At 36.6% G+C, this 22708-nt stretch overlaps 1 protein-coding gene across 8 annotated transcripts in view; it reads left to right on the forward strand.

Annotated features, from left to right (window-relative positions):
* Nucleotides 1-16768, forward strand: part of PTPRT (protein tyrosine phosphatase receptor type T) — a 677232-nt gene extending 660464 nt beyond the window's left edge. For all 8 annotated transcript variants that reach the window (XM_034413956.3, XM_034413962.3, XM_034413960.3 and 5 more), the window contains 6 exons: nt 4154-4327; nt 8279-8410; nt 9450-9575; nt 11955-12118; nt 12866-13001; nt 16264-16768. In XM_034413956.3, the coding sequence (XP_034269847.1) occupies nt 4154-4327; nt 8279-8410; nt 9450-9575; nt 11955-12118; nt 12866-13001; nt 16264-16317 (786 nt within the window). In that variant the 3' untranslated portion in view covers nt 16318-16768. The remainder of the gene's footprint in view (nt 1-4153; nt 4328-8278; nt 8411-9449; nt 9576-11954; nt 12119-12865; nt 13002-16263) is intronic.
* Nucleotides 16769-22708: the final 5940 nt, after the last annotated feature.

The following is a 22708-nucleotide window of genomic DNA, read 5'->3' on the forward strand; positions in this document are numbered from 1 at the left end:
GGAATAAGAGGAGATTGCTGACAGATAACAACATTTATCTAATTAAAGGAAGAGTGTGTGCTATAAATGTGCCACCAATCTTGATTGTCAAGCTGTTGGGGCCTATGATGACACTGTTGGTGTAAATGTGGGACATCTGGTTTGTTGCAAGGCACGATTCTCCTTGGTTAGAATCATTATTTGTTGCTGGTGAGAATCTGTTTCAGGCTGTATCAGTATAAGTAAGTATGGATAAACCACCCAGTGCCTAAGAAAGTGGCCACCACAGCTAAAATCCCAAAGAATGAATTAATACCAAATGTCAGATAGTATATGATAAAGCTTTCTTTATAGAAATAATATCAGTTAAAAACAATATACTTAGTAAGGGGAGCTCAAATGCACCAACGGCAGGAGAGGCTACTCATAATCCCTTGTGTCTGTGCTTAGGGGCCTTTAGTACATGTATTTATAGGCCTGGATTCTCCCCTCCGATCTGGTATTAATAAATGGTGCCAGAATGATTAATGTTTATGTTTATGTTTATTGGACTTCTATACCGCCCTTCTCCCGAAGGACTCAGGGCGGTGTACAGCCATATTAAAACACATATAAATTTACAAAGTTTAAAAACAATTTAAAATCGAATATATAAAAAATTTGGCCCACAAATTAAAAACTAATATACACCCATTATAAAATTCATATTAGGCCAGCCCGGCTTGTTGGAACAGAAGGGTCCTCAGGGCGCGGTGAAAGGTACGCAGGTCGGGGATCGTACGAACCTCTAATAATCAAGTGGGTATTTCAGCATTCATATCAGTAAAAAAAAAGTCTGTGGGAATAAGCATTATTTCTTGCTCCCTAAGCTGAATGTGGGAAATTGATCAATGGGAAATGGAAAGCCAGTTATGTGGCTAGCAAGACCAGAGGGTTAACTGCCTTGTTAGTTAGAGCAGTCAGGTCAATTACATTGTTAGCACAAGGGCAGTTATGCTGTTAGAGACTAGAAAGGATAAGAAGGGAAAGCAGCAAGCTCATTGTCCCTGCTTCACAGTGTACAGAATGGCTTTCTTTGGAAAAAAGAAGAAAGTAGCAAGGACAAGCTAGCTTGACTGAGCCAAAATTGATCAACTATGCAGTATAATTTTTATATCAGAAAGTAATATTACTGGGTTATAGCATATTGATATATTTTAGTTACTAACAACTGGCTAAATGCTTTGTGAATTTGATTGATAGGAAAACTATCTGATCTCAGGGACATAGTGTTCACATTGTATGAGCAAGACCATAAATTGGATTCCCATTGTATGTGTTATGCAAGAAGGCTGATATTGATGTCAAGATGGCTTCATCAGCTCCAACAATGACTGCAAAGAGTTGAGATGTGCAGATATCACCACCACCCTCAAAAGATTCTGGGACACTCTCTTGCCTAATTGGGACTACATGTGGTCCTTTGTTTTGTTCCGGTTGATTGTGATCAGTTGGGGGTGGGGGTTGGGGAGCGGAGGAGAGACTGGAATAAGCATAGACGATTTGGAGCCTTGAAAAATAATTAGTAAGTTTGTTAGAGGGTCAGTAACCTCAGTTAAATTCTTAGTTTTACTTTTTGTATGTTGTTTTTTTTAACAAAACTTCTCTTCCTGTAGAGTATGGGCAAGCTAAGTGGTTTGGCTTTATACCTGGTCTCAACACTGCATTACAAATGCTCACATTCTTAATTTCCTATTCAGTCTTGGTAAAATAATCTCAAGATACTAAGGCAGCATTTGGATTTAGTGTACTTTTTACAATCTATTGAAGTTCTGTTACAATACAACAATGTCACTTGTGGCGATTAACAAAATATACTATGACCAAATTGTTTGGCTTTGCTTATGTTATCACATTAATTATTTGGATAATTAATAATGAATTTTTAGAAAGAGTTTGACTTGTTAAATAGTTTCAAAATGAGTTCAGCAGAAGTCACCCATCACTAAGCTCAAACCATCTGGAGATCTGTAAGTCTTCTGAATTACTCAGTCTATCACCATTTTAAACAGATTTTTCATTAACAATCTTCAATATGACTCATGTTCTATTTTTGTAATGTACATATCATATTTGTGTGCACACTGTGCTTTTAAACCACGCAGTTTGGCATAGATTTGATTGTTTCTATGTAGGAGCTGTCTAAAATATTTAGATGCTGGTTCCTTAAAGAATTCTTGTGCTCATTAAGTGAATGACCACAAAGATTAACAGGAAGACCCTTATAGTAGCACTAATAGGCCTAGGTTTGTTTGTAGTTTATAGCTAACAGAACAATTTAGGACTGCAGGCATAGTGAATGTTGATTTATCAGATTAGTGAGAAGGAAATATTGCCAAATCATTAAGAGGCCAACAATCTATCCATTTGCATGATGTAGCTTACCATGTGCATCCTGGCAAAGGAAAGATCATTACAAGGGATTTAAGGTTGTGCATTTTGCCAGATTGCTGCCTGATGGGGCTCCATCAAAAGGATTTAATGGTATGTATTGTAGCATAAAAGCTTTCGAGAGCAGGGGGGATTCAAATCTAGTTATAACATGAATCAAATCTTGCTGAGATCATAGATTTAAATATCACATGTTTGTCAAGATGAAGTCTCTTTCTGGTTTCAACATTTAGAAACCCCATTTCTCTAGATAAAAGAGTAAATGAATGCTACCCAATATAGTGCTAGACTGATAAATTTCATTATATGTGGGGGACATTAATCTATTAATGGCTGTATAATTTCATAGATGAAAGATTATATGACAGGTTAAGAATTATTGAAGGCACCAAATGCACTCATTTTTCAGCTGAAACAGATACAGATTGTCAGTTGTATTTAACTACGGTATAAAGATGCTGTGGCAACATCTTTTTCTACCATGTTGCCATGAAGTTGCCTTCATCTTCTCTCCAGCCAATGGTTATACAGGCTTAAGTTGTCCTTAACTGTACCCATAATAAAAGTATTTTCCCCCTGAAACGCAGTTGCAAGAGGTGGCAGTTGCATGATGTAAAATATGAGCACTTCATTGCTCATATTGGGTGACCTGTAGCTTTGGATTTAGCTGGACACATATTAGACATTTCAGGCTGATACAGGAATACCCTGTATGCCATGGGATAGAAGCTCCCAACAGCCATGGGAGCTTCTACGGCATCTGCAAGACTGATGTGGGGCTGCTGCCATGTAAAGTGGACTTGTACAATTGTACAACAGTGCCAAAACCATGCTCATTTACTATATTTTTATATATTTGCACATAGATTGCGTGTGATTGACTTTGTGAACCTGTACTCTTCTCAGGTCCCTTCTTTATCAAAGAAAAGGCTCAGGAGCTCCTAGTTATCAGACACTATACATCATCAGTGCTAGTGGTTATGGGCTTTTTTTCCTGTTTATATACAGTATGTTGCCCTGCCAGTGTTGGTGGGGGTGTGGTTTTTCTCCTTGGTAGTTCCTTGTTTAGAGTATTGTTTTCTGCTTGGCTGTTTGTTTGGTGCTAATCCCTGCTTATCTGGAAATAGGATGCTGGAGATGCTGTTCTTTTTACTTCCTTCTTAACTTTTTTTTAGTGCCTCTTTTAAAACCTATTGTCTACTTGGCTAAACATCCCCCAGTGTCCACTTGTTATTGAATCTTTGTGCAATCATCAGGAGAGGATTTTCCATATAAAAAAAGCAGCAGCAGGAAGAGAAATTCAGAGTTCAGAAAAGAGAAAGAATGTCACCCCATCCAAAAATCTTTCTCACTGTCTTAGCTTCCGTACCCATGAGAAATAGCGTAGGAGATTTTGATTTCAAATCTCTCATATCACATAACATTCATAATTCTTCTAGCCCCTGCCCAGGTTAGGGAGAGTGATTAATGAATGCTTTTTTTCCCTGATAGCTGGTGACATTTGGGGGGAGTAGGAACAAAGCAAATCACTTTTCTTAACTTGTCATGTAATAAATTTATAAGGTAGTACAACTTCCTGGCCTTGTTACTAAGGCAGAAAAGGGCATAGATTCTGCCACCTGAAGATTGGAGGTAAGAATTTTATCATGTAGACACTTGGTGAGTGGACAAGACAAGTAGGACATAAAGTCACATCTTTAGCAAGTTTAAGATTAATCGGTCCCTGGTTTTGCTCCAAATACAGACCCTTAATATTGTTACTCCTCGAGTACGTCCAGAAGATTGCAGCATTGGACTTTTGCCAAGGAATCATGATAAGAATCGCTGCATGGATGTACTTCCTTTGGATCGGTGCCTCCCTTTTCTTATTTCTGTTGATGGAGAATCAAGCAACTATATTAATGCTGCACTCATGGATGTAAGTAAAGCTCTTGTTTAAAAAAATGTGAAACAGAATAAAACAGAATAACTTGAAGCACTATTGTCTTTCTATCACATTTGTATTCCCGCTTTTTCCAAAAATACTGAAAAAGGTATCAATACATTCAGTGGTGGGTTTCAAAAATTTTTACTACTGGATCTGTGGGTGTGGCTTGGTGGGCGTGGCATGTCTTGGTGGGTGTGGCTTGGTGCGCATGGCAGGGGAAGGATATTGTAAAATATCCATTCCCATCCCATTCCAGGGGAAGGATACTGCAAAATCCCCATTTCCTCCTGATCAGCTGGGACTTGGGAAGCAGAGAATAGATAGGGGTGGGGCCAGTCAGAATGTTTACTACTGGTTCTCTGAACTTACTCAAAATTTCCGCTACCGGTTCTCCAGAATTGGTCAGAACCTGCTGAAGCCCACCTCTGAATACATTGCATCTCACTTTTATCCTGTTTGATCAGTTGTGCTGAGAAAGAGTGATTGCGATGGCTGGAAGGGAATTTGAGATCAAAATTACAAAATCAAACATATGTAAGAACAAAATTATCAAGCCTTTTTTCAAAGTGAAAATTTAGAAATTGGGCAAGGATTGACTTTATGACTGAACATATATATAAAAAATGAATTCAAATGAAAATAATGATTCTATCAATTTTAGCTGAAAATGACCTGTTTCAGTGTGATAGTCTTTTCATCGTATAAATGAATCACTTTTAAGAGCAAGATATGGGAAGGATATCTCCCATACGTTAATTACAAAATGACACATCATAAGGGGTGGGGAATGCCCTTGTACAGTGTATATTTATTCTAGATTCAGCATCTGTATTCAGCTGTTTGGGTTACAATTGTTTGAATCCGACTTTAAAAGAAACAAATCCAAAATGTAATCCATATTTTTTCCTTCTTTCTCTTCTTTGTTATTTAACATACAGTCAGTTATGATTACAAGTGAGCACCTTTGCTATAAAATCTAAGGTTTGCATGTTTCACAATTTAAATAAATAAATACCTTCAGCTGCAGTATGTAATCTTGTCAGAGTGACTCACAGGCATTTTGATAGCAAGTATGCATCTGTTATCTAACAGTTGAGTGCACAGGGCTCTTTACTGCTTCACTAAGCAAAAGCTGTTTTTTTTTTTTTAAACAAACCTTCTGTGTCTAACTTCGAGCAGCTGCCAGCAATAAAACTGTTGGGGGTGTTTTTGTTTTGGTTTATCTTTACAAATATTCCACATAGGAACAAATTCCACAGTAAATGCTGAAGGGTTTCTCATACTACATGCCTTCTTTCTGACCTACCTACCTTGATTTCAGATGTGGCTTGCATTTATAAGTGCCTAACTCTGTAGCCATGTATGTTGTATCATATATATTCAGGACACACACCAACATGATGATTTCATTGCTATAAAATCTCTAACTGTAAAAAAACCCCCAATCAATCATACATAGCTATATTACCAAGTCTTATTCTGTCCCTTAAATAAACAAAAATATTACATTACTTTAAAACATAGGGGTTTTTTTTCCCCATTAAAACCATCCCAGGCAGGATAAATACCATTAGATAGGAAAATTGAAGAAAGAATGCTGGTTCTTTGCCTACATGGATGCATATCTTGGAAGTTGCTTGGGGAATAGAAGAGAGAAAGTTGGATCAGATGTATCTCTTGGAGCACATGCCTGCATTTTGGTGTCCCTCTAGTGTTCTCTTGCCTCTCTAGTATGGTGACAGTGTGCTCTAGAAAGCAGGACTTTCAAAGAGCATTTCAAGGAGGAATCTTCTGCTGATGTACAGTTAAGTCTTGAGTGAGACAAGAAGCTCAGAATCTGGGGAGTATTATTTCTGATACCTCTATCCACTTTTGTTACCTTGAGGTCGATCAGGGGTGTCAAACTCAATTTCATTGAGGGCCACATCAGGGTTGTGCTTGACCTCAGAGGGCTGGCTGGGTGTGGCCATCTCAATGTTACTCGTGTTGGGGGTGCTGTTGTGGCCTGAATGCTCTGCCAGGGAAAACGGAGCTCCAGAAGGTAGGGCATGGCCCTCTCAAGCTCCATTTTCGCTGGCAGAGGCACTGTGGGTTCGTCCTTCACTATTTACAGGGCGGCCCCACAGGCTAGCTCTAAGCACCCCATGGGCTGGATCCAGCCTGCAGGCCTTGAGTTTGACACCCCTGATGTAGATGAAGGAAAGTTCCTGGTAAATTTGGATTATTTTTTTTTAAGTATACAGATTGATCTCTGGGTGTTTCTTTCTTCATAGCAATTTTTATTTGTTTTTTAATATGTTTTTTGTATTCTTTCAAGCTTTGCTATTCAGATGCAGGTTAACAAGGGCTTGGATTTTCTGTTCCCCACTGTAAGATTCTCATAAGAAATGACTGGCAGTACCTCAGCATGGATCCTGATTTGTTTGGGACTCAGGACTATTTTTAAGTACCTGTCAGAATGCTAGCTAAACTGCTTTAAGGAGATGGATATCTCCTTTTTAGGCTTATCCCAAATCCTAATCCATGTTTATTCTACAGATGTTCAGAAGGGATCGTTTATTCATTTAAATGGTAAACTGTAGGCAAAACACAATAATACTTTAAATGTGTAATCTCTTTTTTATGCCAGCCTTTTCTTACACTCTAAAGCACAGGCATAACTTGGAATTTTTAAATTTGAGGGATGCTAATGGCAATGTAAATAACAGGATCTGCCCTTCTGGGCCAAATGTTTGTCACTAGATTAATGAAAATCAGTAGCTGACTTCTAGAATTTTACTGTTGTATAAAAGAAGAAATGTTGGTAAATATTTTTTTTCAATTGTAATGTTTTAGAATTAGATAAAGATTTTTAATTTTACACACTGTATTGATATCCTGTTTTCCCCAAAATAAGACATCCCCTGATAATAAGCCCAATTGGGCTTTTGAGCGCATAGCAATAAGACCGAGTGCTTATTTCAGGGTTCAAATAAAATATAAGACAAGGTCTTATTTTCAGGGAAACACGGTACTACTTTTGGGCCTATAATTTTGGGGGAATTTTCCTTAACTCCTTTTTATATATGGGGACAATGCAAAGTTCCCATCCTGTTTGGATACAGCCACTATTATTCATGTGAAAGAATCCCCCATCAGTAGGGCCCACAATTAATATACTTTTTCTATGATTTTCTGTCTAAGAGATAAAATTATCTGAAATTGAGACTCATCTTCCTTTGGGATAAATGTGCTGGTTCTATCAATCACTAATACAATTAATTTAATTAAATATAAATATGATCTTGAGTTGACCTCAATGCTTGGTGAGTGCATCAATTCAGTTTTCTTGGCAGTGTTATGGCAGTAGTTTTCCATTGCCTTCTTCTGGCTCTTGTTTTTGTTTTATTCTCCAGTCTAGCCAGCAGCTCTAAAATTCCCAGGTACATTTCCCATCTAAGCATTAACATCTATCTAAGATAAATGCTTAGGGAAAATATGTCTGAAATATAATTGATACATTTCAACTTTTAGAGGTTTAAAGGCATTTTTTTGAGGCTAAGCTCTTAAAAAGGAAGAAATACTTGTTTAGGTTAAGGGTAGCAGAAGCTTGTTGTGTCAACTTAATTTATCAGATTCCAGCTTCCCCATTATTGATTTCCTTAGGAAAAGTCTTGCTTCCAGCTGGCATGTTGAGTCATTTATTCTAATTGTTATGCAAAAGGGATAATTCTTGTTCCTGTGCTTCCTCTCTAATGAAATAAAACCTTATTATGCAGGCTGTTTCTATTCAATGGGGTGGCAAAAACAGAGTATGAGGTGTGATTTGTATAATCTGTTTATGTTAATCTGTTTGCCTGTCCATAGGCTCCCTGGTGTAATATGCTTCTCAGTAAACAATATCGGGTTTTTGTCACTAATGTGAATCCTTTTCCCCTCATTGTTTTTTTTTTCTACCTTTAGAGCCACAAGCAACCTGCTGCCTTTATAGTTACTCAGCATCCATTGCCCAACACTGGAGCTGATTTCTGGAGGCTAGTGTTTGATTACAACTGTTCTTCTGTTGTGATGTTGAATGAAATGGATGCTGCCCAGGTAGGTGGATTGTTTAAAAAATAAGCATGTATGGATCAAGCATTTTTACTTACTATTGGACCCATCTTAAATACATGTGTCAGGGTTTCAAGCAAGGGTAAAATCTGGCAGGTTCTGACATGTTCTGGAGAGCCGGTAGCGGAAATTTTGAGCAGTTTGGAGAACCGGCAAATACCACCTCTAGCTGGCCCCAAAGTGGGGTTGGAATGGAGATTTTGCAGTATCCTTCCCCCAGCAGTGGGGAGGAAATCAGGATTTTGCAGTATCCTTCCCCTGGCATTGCCCACCAAGCCGCACCCACAGAACCACTAGTAAAAAAATTTGGATTTCACCACTGGTTCCAAGTAATAAATCCATTGCAAGCAAAGACTCCAGGCAGGTAGATTCCTCAAAAAACAGCTTTATTGGAAATATCATATTGGCACATATCTGGTGAAAACCGACTCTGAAGGGTCCCTCGGTTTTCACCTAATTAAAAGTGAAAGTTTTCCCCCCAATCCCAAATGCTCAGTCAATGGCCCAATCAAGGCAGCGTCCACTGGTCAGGTGACATCACTCTTCCTTCCTCCAGCCAGGTGTGAGAATGTCCTTGGTTCCCAAGACAAAGTATTTTGCTTTGACTACACAACCACAGCTATATCTAATCCCCACTCCCTATCCTCAGCTCTAATGTGACAGCGCTGAAGCTCCAAGATGGCTTCGGCCAGGCCAGCTTCAGGGTTGACAACATGGATAAATGCTTTAATCTGATTTCTTTAATAAATAGTTTGGCCAGCTCTGATAATAATTCCCATCATTAAACAAGAGTTTAGGCTAGTGAAATATAAAGGTGAACAATAATTTGCAAAACTGGGACTGGAGATCAAGAGAATGATTTACTCTGTATCTGTCATTAATATTTTATGTTGTATACAGAGCGTGTTCAAGGTGTCTTTTAATACAAATGAACATTCTAAGATTTTGGGTGAAAATTGGTGTTTAGCATGTCTCCTTTTTTTCCCCTTCTGATTTGTGTTTGTTTTCCTTTTGTTATGATCAGCTTTGTATGCAGTACTGGCCAGAGAAGACATCTTGCTGTTATGGGCCAATCCAAGTGGAATTTGTTTCTGCTGACATAGATGAGGATATTATTAATCGGATATTTCGGATCTGCAACATGGCAAGGGTAAATAAAAGTCAAATAATTTTCTATCAATATTCATTCTGCAGATATTAATTAGGATGCCTTGGGATAATATAATATAATATTATATCAGGATGTCTTGTTGGGATAATGTAGGTGGGATGATCATATTGTTACTGTTCTTCGGCCTGCCTGCCTTTCTCTTTTGACCATAGAACATCAGAGAGTTTAGGATTATTGAAAGGGATCAGTTATAGGAAATGAAGCCAAAATAGTTATTTTGTTCCATTCTGTTTGTTCCATATTACTTTTTTCAATCGTTCCAATTTACTCTTTATCATTCTACAGGATGCTAGAATGATCTCCCCTTACTTATTATAATAAATACTTATAATTATTTATCATCTTGCTTGAATAGTTTTATGCCCCCATTAATTGCAGTATTGGCTAATATTTCAATAATGGAGGCTTATTTCCTAATTCCTGCCTTGTTTTTTATAAACTATATCTCATCTCTCCTAGCTGTTCTCCATTTAACCTTGAACTTGAATTTTTAAAGCATGTAATACACTAGAACAGAATGGCGTCTATGAATCCAGGTTTTGCATGAGAAAGGTCAAGGAAATATATAATCGTAAATTTTAGTATACATTGGCAATTGTCCATAGCTTCCTCTAATATAGGCAGTCAGCTAATACAGGTATTCCTCGGCTTACGACCACAATTGGGTCCAAAATTTCTATTGTTAAGTGAGACATTTGTTAAGTGAGTTTTACATTTATTGCTACAGATGTTAAGTGAATCACTGCAGTGGTTACTGTTCTGCCCCAGTACGGACCCCAAAGAACGCAGCACACACAAAGTCTGTACAAATCTTACTTTACAAAATTAAATCAATCTTTTTCAAACAAAGGCTGTTAATTAACTTTCTTAACAGCCAACAAGAATCCAAAGAATAAATAATTGTAATCTACTATGGTTGGCAGAAAGCCCAGAAGCAATTTGCAGGAAGCTGATAAGAGAACTAAGATCAAGATGAAGGAGAATGAAGTTATTCCCTGCAAATTGCCTCAGTCGTCATCCTTCCTTAAATAGACTAAGCCAATTAGCCCCAAGCCTTACTCTCAAGGAGATCTCCTCCTGAGGAGCCACTCCTGCCTTTTGGCAGCTCTGTGTGCCCGTGCATCAAGAAGAGGCTCCTCCTCTTCTTCCTCTTTACTTATGGGAGCTTCTGGAGGTTCTGAAGGCCCTGATTGAATCCCTGCCTCTGGCACCACATCTTCTCCAGCCTCCTCATTGTCTGACTCGAGTGCCAGCTGCACAAGCTGCTGGTGCAGCACCACACCAGCCTCCTCGCTGTCGGAATCAGCTACTAGCTGCACAGGCTGCTGATGGGCTGCAACAGTTACTAACCTGGTTGTTAAGTGAATCTGGCTGCCCTATTGACTTTGCTTGTCAGAAAAAGTGATCACATGACCCTAGGACACTGCAACGGTTATAAATATGAACCAGTTGCCAAGCATCTTAAATCACATGATCATGGGGATGCTGCAAAAGTCATAACTGTGAAAAACAATAATAAATCACTTTTTTCAGTGCTGTTGTAACTTTGAACTGTCACTAAATGAACTGTTGTACATTGAGAACTACTTGTATAAATAAAAGAGAAAGGCTAACATGGTTTCAAGATATCCCATTTGGCAGTCCCTCTTCCATCACCCAATCTATATTCTGCTACAAAGCATTGACAATGAAAACAATTGCTCTAATAACAGATATGATATTAAGTATCCCCTTTAAACTATTACTTGTAAGTAAAATGGTGCCTGCAAAGGTAGACATAAGAGTCAGACTATTTATCAGCTACAATTTTCTTTATAATGGTTTTAGAAAATAATCGCAGTGTCAATGCTAAATATGCCCTTGATATTCAATCTTTTGAAGTAAAATCATTAGCTGAATATCATTATTGTCTGTTAATTTAAAATGATTTTTCTTTCCATTTTTAAAAGAAAAGAATTAATTTTATTCTAGACCTGACATTGTCCCCAAATGTGCTCATCACATTCAAGAGAGAACTTACAGGTTCTGCTAGTTACTAGTAACTGAATCTATGTGGTATATTTCTAGATGATGCTTACAAAAGGCTTTTTAAACATGGCATCATTGGTTTCTACTCTGAAGCAGGAAAAGTGTTTCCTTAATTTTTCTGTTATAACTGAAGAATGTTCTAATATTATGCTCATTAAAAGGCCAGCTGAGATAAACACTTCTGAAAATATTCCCCAATTCCTGCAACCAAAATGAATGAGAAATCTTCTTTCAAAGTTCTTAAAATACAACACATGTTCTTATGGTGGTATATAGAAGTATCCATACCTTCCTTTTCAAGATTCAACCAATCTGCATTCTTTTCTTTAGCCGCAAGATGGGTACCGTATTGTTCAACACTTGCAGTATATTGGCTGGCCAGCATATAGAGACACTCCTCCTTCTAAGCGCTCTCTCCTGAAAGTGGTCAGGCGGTTGGAAAAGTGGCAGGAGCAATATGATGGGCGAGATGGACGGACTGTGGTTCATTGCCTGTAAGCATTTCTGCACCCTTGTTTTCTGTATTGAGTCTGGATTGCCTGTCTGAAAAGAAGGAGAAGCATTGCAAACTTGGTCACTTTTATGGATTACCCTGTACTGTTTGATACACATAATTAAAGAAAACCTGAAGATCCAAATGTCTGCTTAGTATAGTATTATAGAGCTAAAAATTAATATGTTGTTTATTTGTTATCATTAAGCCTGCCTCTCAATAACTCTGGTTCAATTGTCACTCTAAACTACTCCCCTTCTCCATTCATAAATCCTAGAATATTTATGTTGTGATGTCAGATGGATGAGTCTAGTATTTCCCTCATTACTCTAGATCACTGAGAAATGTTGACGGCTGGCTAAATCAGCATGTAGGGGAGGAATACTGATTGGAATGTTTAGCTGGCAAAAGAAAGCAAAAGTTCCAGTTATCCAAGGATGTCAAATATTGATGATAACCTGTTATTAATTATATAGTCCAGAAGTATCACACATTAATACTTTATATGAGATATGATGTGATAGAATATTGTGTGTCCCAACAAGAAAAATTAGAATGCTACTATGTCTGCTGTTTCTGTTCTGAATTTAATGTCATTGAAAAACATTCATGCAAGTAAATTGTATATATGGCTGTTACATGTAATTGGTAGTCTTGCATTTGGGTAGATCTCATAGATTCCCCTTGAAGTTCTCTTCTGTTAAGAACAAATGTAATTTCCTAAACCAGTTCTTATTGTTTATGCTAGGAATGGTGGTGGCCGCAGTGGCACCTTCTGTGCCATATGTAGTGTGTGTGAAATGATCCAGCAGCAAAATATCATTGATGTATTTCACATAGTGAAAACCTTACGGAACAACAAGTCCAACATGGTGGAGACATTGGTAAGCATAATAGGTTGATTGCTTCTTGCTCCTTGAAATAAAATATTCACAGTCTCTTCTTGTTTCTAAGCATCCATTTTGGATTTGATGTATTATTCAGATAATAGCAGAAGCTGCATTATGTACTTAGAAAACTCCTTAGGAACACTTATTTTAAAGTACATTTAAATTGCTTTTTGTTTTGAAAGGCGGGCAAACAGCATCTATCCATAGTTAATAAAATCTATTAAAATAAAATGCATTTAATTCAGTATTCAGTAACCCCTAAATACTGGGGATGTCGCACACTTCGACAATAATTCAGAAGATGTCTTTTTTTAACCTTGTACAAGCAGAGCACTTCTCTGTTATTCTATAAAGCTTTTCAAGCTTCCAGGTGAGCCTGAATGAAAGATGTGGCTGTTTTGAGAATTGTTTTGAAAGATTTCCAATCTACTTACTCAAAGTCTATGAAACGAATTTGTTTTTAAACTCTGGGTGCAAAATAGAAACCTTCAGTGTTCTACCTGTGACCTTTGATGTTATCTCTCCTCTATAGAGAAAATGATGTGAGATAAGTTGAATCTATGGGCAATCTATGTGTCTACACACATAGTAGACACACTGCCCCATACTTAATATACATAAAGTATACTTTAGATCTTTGAGGATGGTGTTTATGTGTTGGCTTGTTGAGATTTTAAATAATATATTCTACATTCTAAGATTATGTCCAGTGGTAATTTATGTGTTGTGTTTATTTACTTAATAACCCTAATAGAGTACTGCTTGCCTGTCCATTTAAGGGTGAAAAAGAAACAAAATGAGAAACAAACTCAGCCAATTTTAACCATAGTGAAAGAATAAAATATAAATAATTCAAATAATATCAAATATTCAAATAATATCAAATAGGGAAATATATCCCCTTATTTGAGAGCAATATAAGAAAAGGTCCTTTATGCCGGAGTAACAGATTTCTGGATAGATTTATAAAAAGTTATGAGACTTTAAATAGAGGGACCAAAAATAAGTCAGTTTAAAGTTTCCTTAGAACTAACTCTGAAAGAAACATTAGTAGCAAATGTAAGACTTTTCATATTACTCTCATATCATCTAATATAACCACTTGCATTTTGGAACAATGGAAGCTTTCAGATATTTTTCCTGAAATGTGAGGTAATTAAGACATGGATTAGTTATGGACAGTGGGCAGATATTATCACAATCTAAGAATCCAGAAACAACATAACGTCAGGGAAAATGTTTGGGTTCTTTCTGGTGGAATACAACAACTTCCAAACAAAGTTGAATTCAACTGTCAAGCCAGCATTTTCATTTTAATCTCAGACTCAACCAGACTTAGTCAGACAATGTGAGTATTTTACCTGCTTGCTTTATATGAGATGACATAATGAGAGGTCTGAGAGATGACAGAATGTTAGCTTCAATATATTGGTGAAGCTTAGCCTAAAATAGTTCATTTGGAACTGGTCTATAATTTTTAAATCAACAGGGTCAAGTATAGGTATCTTAACTACTTTAAATAAAATTGAACAATTGCCTCTCTTCTGGATGGCTGTTCAGAGGATGTATTAATAGCAACATTATGATAGCAATGAATAAAATGGACATATATTTTGGTCACCCTTTATACTGGCTCTTGAAAGAAAACATGTCCATTTATTGCCTGTGGATTCCCCCTCCCCCCACCCCAACTCTCAAATTACTTAATTGTAGTTGGGCTATATCCATTAATTTCAGTAGGAATAAGGTAACTAGCAAATAATATAGAAAGTTTCTTACATGGACACATATACACATATTGCAACTTAATTATTGCTCATGTGAGGGTACCCTGTAAAAGATCTCAAGCCTCGACTCTGTCAAATTGGGATATCAATGTAAGATACTGGATCATATGTTGGTAATACTAAAAATCTGCACTAGAGTTTGATTGTTTCGTAGCCACAATTTAAGATACTAAATTGGATTAATCTTTAAATCTTTAAATAACTTACAGCTTGAAATGTGTGGTTCCCAATTGTTCACTGGCATTCCAATGGCACAATAGCATTCCATGAAAAAATTACTGACACACTAAAGTACTTCACAGTGCTATGAATCTCTGACTTGGGCATTTTGAGAAACGACGTCTGCAGCAGTGGTGAAATTCAATTTTTTTTACTACCGGTTCTCTGGGCGTGGCTTGGTGGGCATGGTGTGGCTTGGTGGACATGGCAGGGGAAGGTTACTGCAAAATCTCCATTCCCACCCCACTCCAGGGGAAGGATACTGCAAAATCCCCATTGCCTCCCCACTCCTGGGGGAAGGATATTGCAAAATCTCCATTCCCAACCCACTCTGGGGCCAGTCAGAGGTGGCATTTGCCAGTTCTCTGAACTACTCAAAATTTCCGCTACCAGTTCTCCAGAACTTGTCAGAACCTGCTGGAATTTCTCCCCTGCTCTGCAGATATTAAGTTGTCCAGATATGTTGAAGCTTTCCATATAGTAGGAGCTGCAGGAGAAGCACTTTTGAAGTGCTCTACTTTTACAGAATGTTATTCATTAATATATGAATCTCCTAGATCAGTCTCAATTTATTAAAACTTCTTCCTTGGGAATTATATACTGCTCAAAAAAATAAGGGGAACACAAGCAGAAGACATCCAAGATCTGAATGAATGAAATAGCCTTATTAAATACTTTGTTTTTTACATTCAGTAGTTTATATACTGCTCAAACAACTAAAGGGAATACAAAACTACTGTATGTAACGAACAAAGTATTTAATAAGGCTATTTCATTCATTCAGATCTCGGATGTCTTCTGCTTGTGTTCCCTTTATTTTTTTGAGCAGTGTATTTAGTTTTCTAACTTTTCATCTTTAGAAGAGCAGGTAAAATACAGATTCTATGGTAGGCCCATATGTATTTGTCTTTTTTTTAAAAAAAAATCTCTTTTTTGCATTTGATTTTTTAAAACAATGCATTTATTTGATGTGAATGGTCAAAGACATTCAAGTTGATTGTGCTGTAATCTAAATCGCTACTTGTAATATTGCCCATATTCTTCTACCTTAGCAATTTCATAAAATGGAACAATAATATTCTTAAGGGTCACATGGAACACTGAATGCAAATTTGGAACCCTATATCTGTGTATGGGATTTTGGGGGGAATTTGGGGAGTCTAAATGTGATATTAAAGTAGAGTGAATTGAAAGAATGAGTCACCTGAATATTATCTTGATTTATCACTGTGTTCTTCTCTCTCTTTCAGGAACAATATAAATTTGTATATGAGGTTGCATTGGAATACTTAAGTTCATTTTAGCTCATCAGGGCAGGGAGCTAAACGATGCCTAAAGCTTTGGTGTTTGAAGGACATTGGTTCCCCACTTTACTTCAGAGGAGTAATGGGCTAAAGCATATATAGCTCTTCATCCTTGAATGAGAAACCAGGTCAGAGCTGAGTGCCGGAGGAGAGATCTGCTGCCATCTGTTTTTAGAACATTCTTGCCTTTTAAGCAACCCACTATGGCAAAGCAAGAGACAGGGGGGAATATTCTGCTTTCTAATCCCTTCTGACTGCTTCTCCCTATCATTTTGGATGTGTCTTTTTTTCCTCCCTTGATGCAAACAGGAGTGTGTGTGTGTTTGTGTGTGTGTGTATAAAATATCAGCTCCACTTTTTGTGTCTCTCCAAATCCTCACTTTTTTGTTTCCTATATAAGTCAGTTTGCTTTAAAGAGAAGCTTCATTAAACATATGTTTGGCTTTCAGCAGAGCAAGCCTTTGTGTTAAGTTTTTCAGATGAAAAAGCCACCATCATAAATGTGTGATTTTTCTGTCAGCTCTTATTGTCTTAAAAGCAGGCTATGGAATGAAGAAGCTGCCAGTTAATGTTCTGCCTTGATTAATACACAATGCTACTAGATTTTGAATGTTCTGCATGGATTGGTTAAATCTTAATGGTTCCTATCAGCTGCAGTGCTGGTGAAGCAACTCTGTAAAACTGCACCTCCCAGCAAAGTACATTGAGGTCACCCTGAAATTATCTTCATGTTTCATATTATTGTTCCTTTGCTTGGTAATGAAATTAATTTTGTTTTATCATAAGTATTTGGTTGTGTGCAGTGTAAATTTTACAAAAGGGGGAAATTGAAGGATTGGCTTAAAATATGTACCTTGGAGGTTATTCTACCACCTACACCATGGGTGTCAAACTCGCAGTGTCACGTTGCCATCATGTGATGTTTTGTGATGCTTTTTCCCTTTGTGGAGCTGGGGTGGCCATGGCCTGCATATGATGCATCCAGCCTTCCAGTTTGACACCCGTGACCTACACAGTCAAGATCTGATCTGTTGTATGAAATAGTACAGTTGATGGACTTGTTACATACCTCATTAATCAATGTGGTAGAAAGCAGTGTTCTAAAATACCCTGATCATATAGGAATGGGTGATTGCAACTTCCCACCTTCTGATGAACTACATTTATATGTAAGATGTTAACATATATGAGTTTACAAGTTAGGCTGGCCGACCACATTACCCAAACAAGGGACATAATGACAGGCCTTCAAATTTCATTGTCAGATGAAAGAAGAGATATGAATCATTTTCATTAACCCATGTGTTAGCTGTCTTTTCTGTAAAAGGTACTGTTATTTATGGTACATGATAAACTTACTCTCTTGCCTCATAATAATTATTGCAGCAACAATCATTTTTTAAAATTAATTTTGTAAAAAACTAGCCAACAATTTTATGCCCTTATTTTCAAAATCACAACTGTTTCGTCTTTGACAAGAAAGATTCGGGGTGCATTATGGGAAAGGGGATCAAAGTTTTCTGTTAAATCTTAAAAAAACATTTTTTTTTGGAAACAAATACAAGACCATTGAGTTCTTTGCCTTAAGTCAACAACTGCACATTGAAATGGTAGAACTATGTAGAAGCTGAATAATATGAAATCGCCAGATTTTGTTTTATTATGGAACTGTCACTTGTTGAAATGATGTAGCAGTTATACTTTGGTATTTTTTAAACATTTAGCTATCCTTAATTTAGCCATTCTGCTTAAAAGAAAAAAGAGCCTCAAGCATAGAATTAATGTAACCATACACTTCTCCCAGATAAGAAATCTGCGAAGAAAGTGAAGGTTTAAACTTGGCATGTGACAAGTAAAATTAGCTCATAATGCTATTTTTAACTGTTACATCTCTCAGTAACTTTCTTAAATGTGTGTTCATACCATCCCCAATTTGGGGAACCAACTACATATTATAATGTATACATAATATATAGTGATTCTTGTGCCTTTAGACTAATGCAAAAGAATAAACAGTTAGCTAAACTCTACCCCCCCCCCAAAAAAGGAATTTAACACCACCATAGATGTCTTTCCTTACAAATGTTTACATCATATATTTAGAGCACTTATCTGCAGAAATAGAAATATTATATTTCTTACTGACATCTGCATTACATTTATTCATTAAACCGATGTTGTTACAAGGGTCTCACAGCTATGATTTTTTTTAATGTCATATGGGTGCACATAGCTGATCTTGGGTGATTCTGAAAGATTAGACAAGGTCAGATATGGCTAGTATTTATGTGAGTCTATAAAGAAATTTTAGGGCTATAATCTAGAATTTAGGGCTATAGAAAAAAGTATCCTGCAAGCACACAATGACAAACCACTTTAATATTACTGTCAAGACAACTTTGCAGATGTGCCCATGTAGTCAACAAAGATTGAGGTCAATTGAAAGCAATATTAATCTCTTTTTTTTTTTACACTAATAGGCAGGCTATAATTGATTGGTGTAGGTAGTCTCTTAGTCTTATTCTTCATTTGAAAGTGGAGAAATATATTTGATTATATGTACCTGGAAGTGGAGACGTAAGAGAGAGATCCATTTCAAATGGGGCAGATTAAGCATCTCAGATAAAGAGGGCAGAACAATCAGTGGTGCAACATGCAAAACAAGGCAAAAGCAGTTAAAATTTGACACAAAAACAGAAAAAAAGGATTCAACCATGAAAGGAAAAGCCTGGAAGCAACATACGCCAAATCTTAGTTGAAAAACAGCTAATAATTATGGGCGAGAAGAGTGTTTTGATTAGTTAGTTGGCTGGCAATGCAAACAGATTGTTGTGTTGTGTTATGTTGTGTTCTGTTGTGTTCTGTTGTGATGCCTATGTGGACATTTTCCTACCTCTTTATATACTTTAAAAAAAGAAAAGAAAAGAAAGATAATAGGAAAATTGTAGGGAAAGTAATGAAGGAGGAAATACAGGTGTAGAGCAAAGAGGGAAAGAAAAAAAGCATTGACTTTCAACTTTGTTTAGCACAATAAAGTACAAAATAGAATTACAGTCTCAACTTTTTATTTTATGAACTTATCAAGTACTAACCATTTCTATAATAACAAACTAGGTCAATTAGCAAAACTGAAAGTCAAAAGTTCATTTTTTTCCTCTCTCTCTCAAGAATGAAGTCCAGAAGCAGTTTCCAAAAAGAAACAAAACTGAATATATTATTTTCTCTAATTAAAACAGTCAATTTTGTCATCTCTGCTAGCTTCATCACTTTTTTGGATCTCTGTATGATTTTATAGGATTCTAGTGTACACAAGGATGCACATAAATTGGATTTAATCCTCCTTCTGCCCCGCATTATCTATTGAAAAACATTGCCTCAAAGCTATTCTTGTTTCCAATATATGTATATGTATTTGCGTGCATATATTATACATATACACATAAGCACATGTATAACAAAAATTGTCATCTGGAAATAGAATTTGTCTTGGATTTCCTGTGGCTACTATGTGTAAACATTTAAAGTTCCCATTTTGACCCCAAATCTTGCTATGTTAAAGAAAAAAATCTCTAGCAAAAATGTCCTATTTTATTTGACTTATTTTCTTTGGGTCAGTAAGAAGGATACCTTTCCTTTAAGATATTTCTGCTGATGTGATTCTACCTTCTAGTTGTTTCATTAATAACCAGGCAATCAGGTATTACATGCATTGATTTTTGACATTTGAAATACAATGTTAATTTCCACTTTGAAAAATAAAAGGGCAAAGCAGCAATAGCTACAAAACATTGTAATTTAATAGGTACCTTTAATTAATAATCTTTTTTGCTCTCTAGACATATTTTTTGCAAGTTCACCAGCAGGATAAAACTATTAAAACACGATAAAAGAATTTCTGCTCTAAATGTGCAAATAAATAAGCGACAAGTAGCTATAAAAGTGGTGGTATCTGAAGTTCTCAAGGAAATGTGAAATGCTTCAGTGACAAAGGGTACTTAACTTCAAGCAAGGCTGCTACTTGTGTGTGGCAGTATTTTCATTTCAGATAATCTTGATTACTGAGGAACCTTCATTGCTACTTTAACAGAATAATAGAATAACAGAGTTGGAAGGGATCTTTGAGGTCTTCTAGTTCAACCCTCTGCTAAAGCAGGAAATCCTACACCATTTTAAACAAATGGTTGTCCAGTCTCTTCTGAAAAACCCCCAGTGTTGGAGCACCTACAACTTCTGGAGGCAAGTTGTTCCACTGATTGATTATTCCCCAATTGTCAGGAAATTTCTCCTTAGTTCTAGGTTGTTTCTTTCCTTGATTGTTTTTCATCCATTGCTTCTTGTCCTGTCTTCAGGTCATAATAGGTTGATCCCCACCTCAGCCCCTCAAACACTGGAACACTGCTGTCATGTCACCCCCTGGTCCTTCTTTTGATTAAACTAGACATACCCAATTCCTGCAACTGTTTTTCACATGTTTTCGCATACAGTCCCCTAATAATCTTTGTTGCTCTTCTCTGCACTAATTGCAAACTGTGCATCTAGGTTTTGTGCAACTCAAATATCAGGCTTCCCTGTTTCAGGACAGCAGAGAAGCTCTTGGACTTATGCAGAGGTATCTTCTACCCACACATCTTTGTAGCAGAGTTCCAATATGACAAATGTCCATTTGGGGAACCTGTCATAATCTAGGTTAAATCTTGCTTGAATATCATGAAACTATTCTTACGAGAAAGGTTAAAGCTTGTTGAGCAGCAAAAAGGCTATACCATGACAATATTGTAATTAGATATAGGGATCAGGGAAAATGTTTGGTAAAATCTCCAGAGGTGATGATTATATTTAAATAAATTTAAAGATGCTAGAAGAAAGGCTGGTGCAAGGAAAGTAATGGAAGAAGGTGAAAATGGAACTCTGTTGTGCATGAGCTACTTTTTCCTGCTTAATTTAATTTTATCTGCTTACCAATGGTCTCCATGTGTGCAATGCATGCATGTGAAGGGTAAAAGGATCTCCACTGGCTTAATCTTTGGGAGGGGGAAGATATAAGCAGGAATCTGATGTATTTAATCAGTGCACCTGCCATAAAACAAGTTTCTGCATAGAAATATATGTAGGTTATGTATAGGCTGTAAAAGAAAAAGTAGGGAAGTAGAGAGGAAGAGAGCAAAAAATGATTTAATATGTTGATTTAATATGTTGAAATGATTTAATATGTTAATAGGTTTTGAACTCTTTTATTTCCAATACTATATGTGAGAGTGAAAAGAAGGATGTGTGGGAGTAAAGTACATTATAATCACAGTTACATGTTGACACAGATTTTGTTATATTACACCAGGAAAGTTTTTTGTATTGTTAATTTTAAAGCTGTTCTAGCCCACATCTCATCCAACTCAAGGTGGCTGAAGCCTATTTGAAAGAACTAACAAACTTCCAAAAACATAACCCAATTATTGTCTCATCATAAAAGGAGAAGCTATAATACAGCTTAATTCAGAACCTATTAAAGCAGAATAGTAATCAGTGGTTGATACAAAATCCTACAAAATAGCACCAAAGGCTCCACTCAGCAGGGATGGAGAACAGATAATAGCCTTCACAACAATTGTAAAAATTACGTGAAAGCAATAGGAATGGCAGACTGTACCTGTTTCATTTATTTGTCATAGTTAAGCTATTTTTGTGGGTTTATACCCTATACCAGGGGTCTCCAAGCTTGGCAACTTTAAGACTTGTGGACTTCAACTCCACAAGTTGAAGTCCACAAGTCTTAAAGTTGCCAGGTTTGGAGACCCCTGCCCTATACTAATGCCCTCTTTACACAAAGAACATGAGCAAAAAATTTCAGAAGGAAAGTGTTTGTTGTTTAGGAGCAATATTCACATAACAAGGTTATGAGAGAAGCTGTATAATGCAATTCTATGCATGTTTCTTTAGAAATAAGCCCCGCTTGTAGTTAGATGCGGAGATGGGAAAGTTTTGTTAAAAAAAATTAATTTATTTTAGTGAGGGCAACAAGAAAAAAAATAGCTTTACATTTACATCTCCATCCATCACTCACTCAGTCAATTTTACATATATGTCCTTATCATCTTTTTCTGTTAATATATACATAATACTTGAGCTAAAAAGATGATTAAAGTTACACTGTAATATACAGTAAACCCTCAGAAAGCAGAGCCCTTGATAGGAAAACTATACTTCCAAAAGCCTTTTTGTAGAAGCTAAATTGGAAAAAATGAACTTGTTTTGATGTGGATATTAGGGCAGAATTGTGTTGTAATTTGCTAACGTAATACCAACAAGCTGTCTCTCATGTGAAATTAGATGTGAATGACAAATTATGTTGACCATTAACTGTGCACTAAAAAGCCAAAGTGCTTTGTTGATGTGT

Source organism: Pantherophis guttatus, chromosome 3, assembly GCF_059756535.1.
Source record: "Pantherophis guttatus breed Tessera chromosome 3, ASM5975653v1, whole genome shotgun sequence".
NCBI lineage: Eukaryota > Metazoa > Chordata > Lepidosauria > Squamata > Colubridae > Pantherophis > Pantherophis guttatus.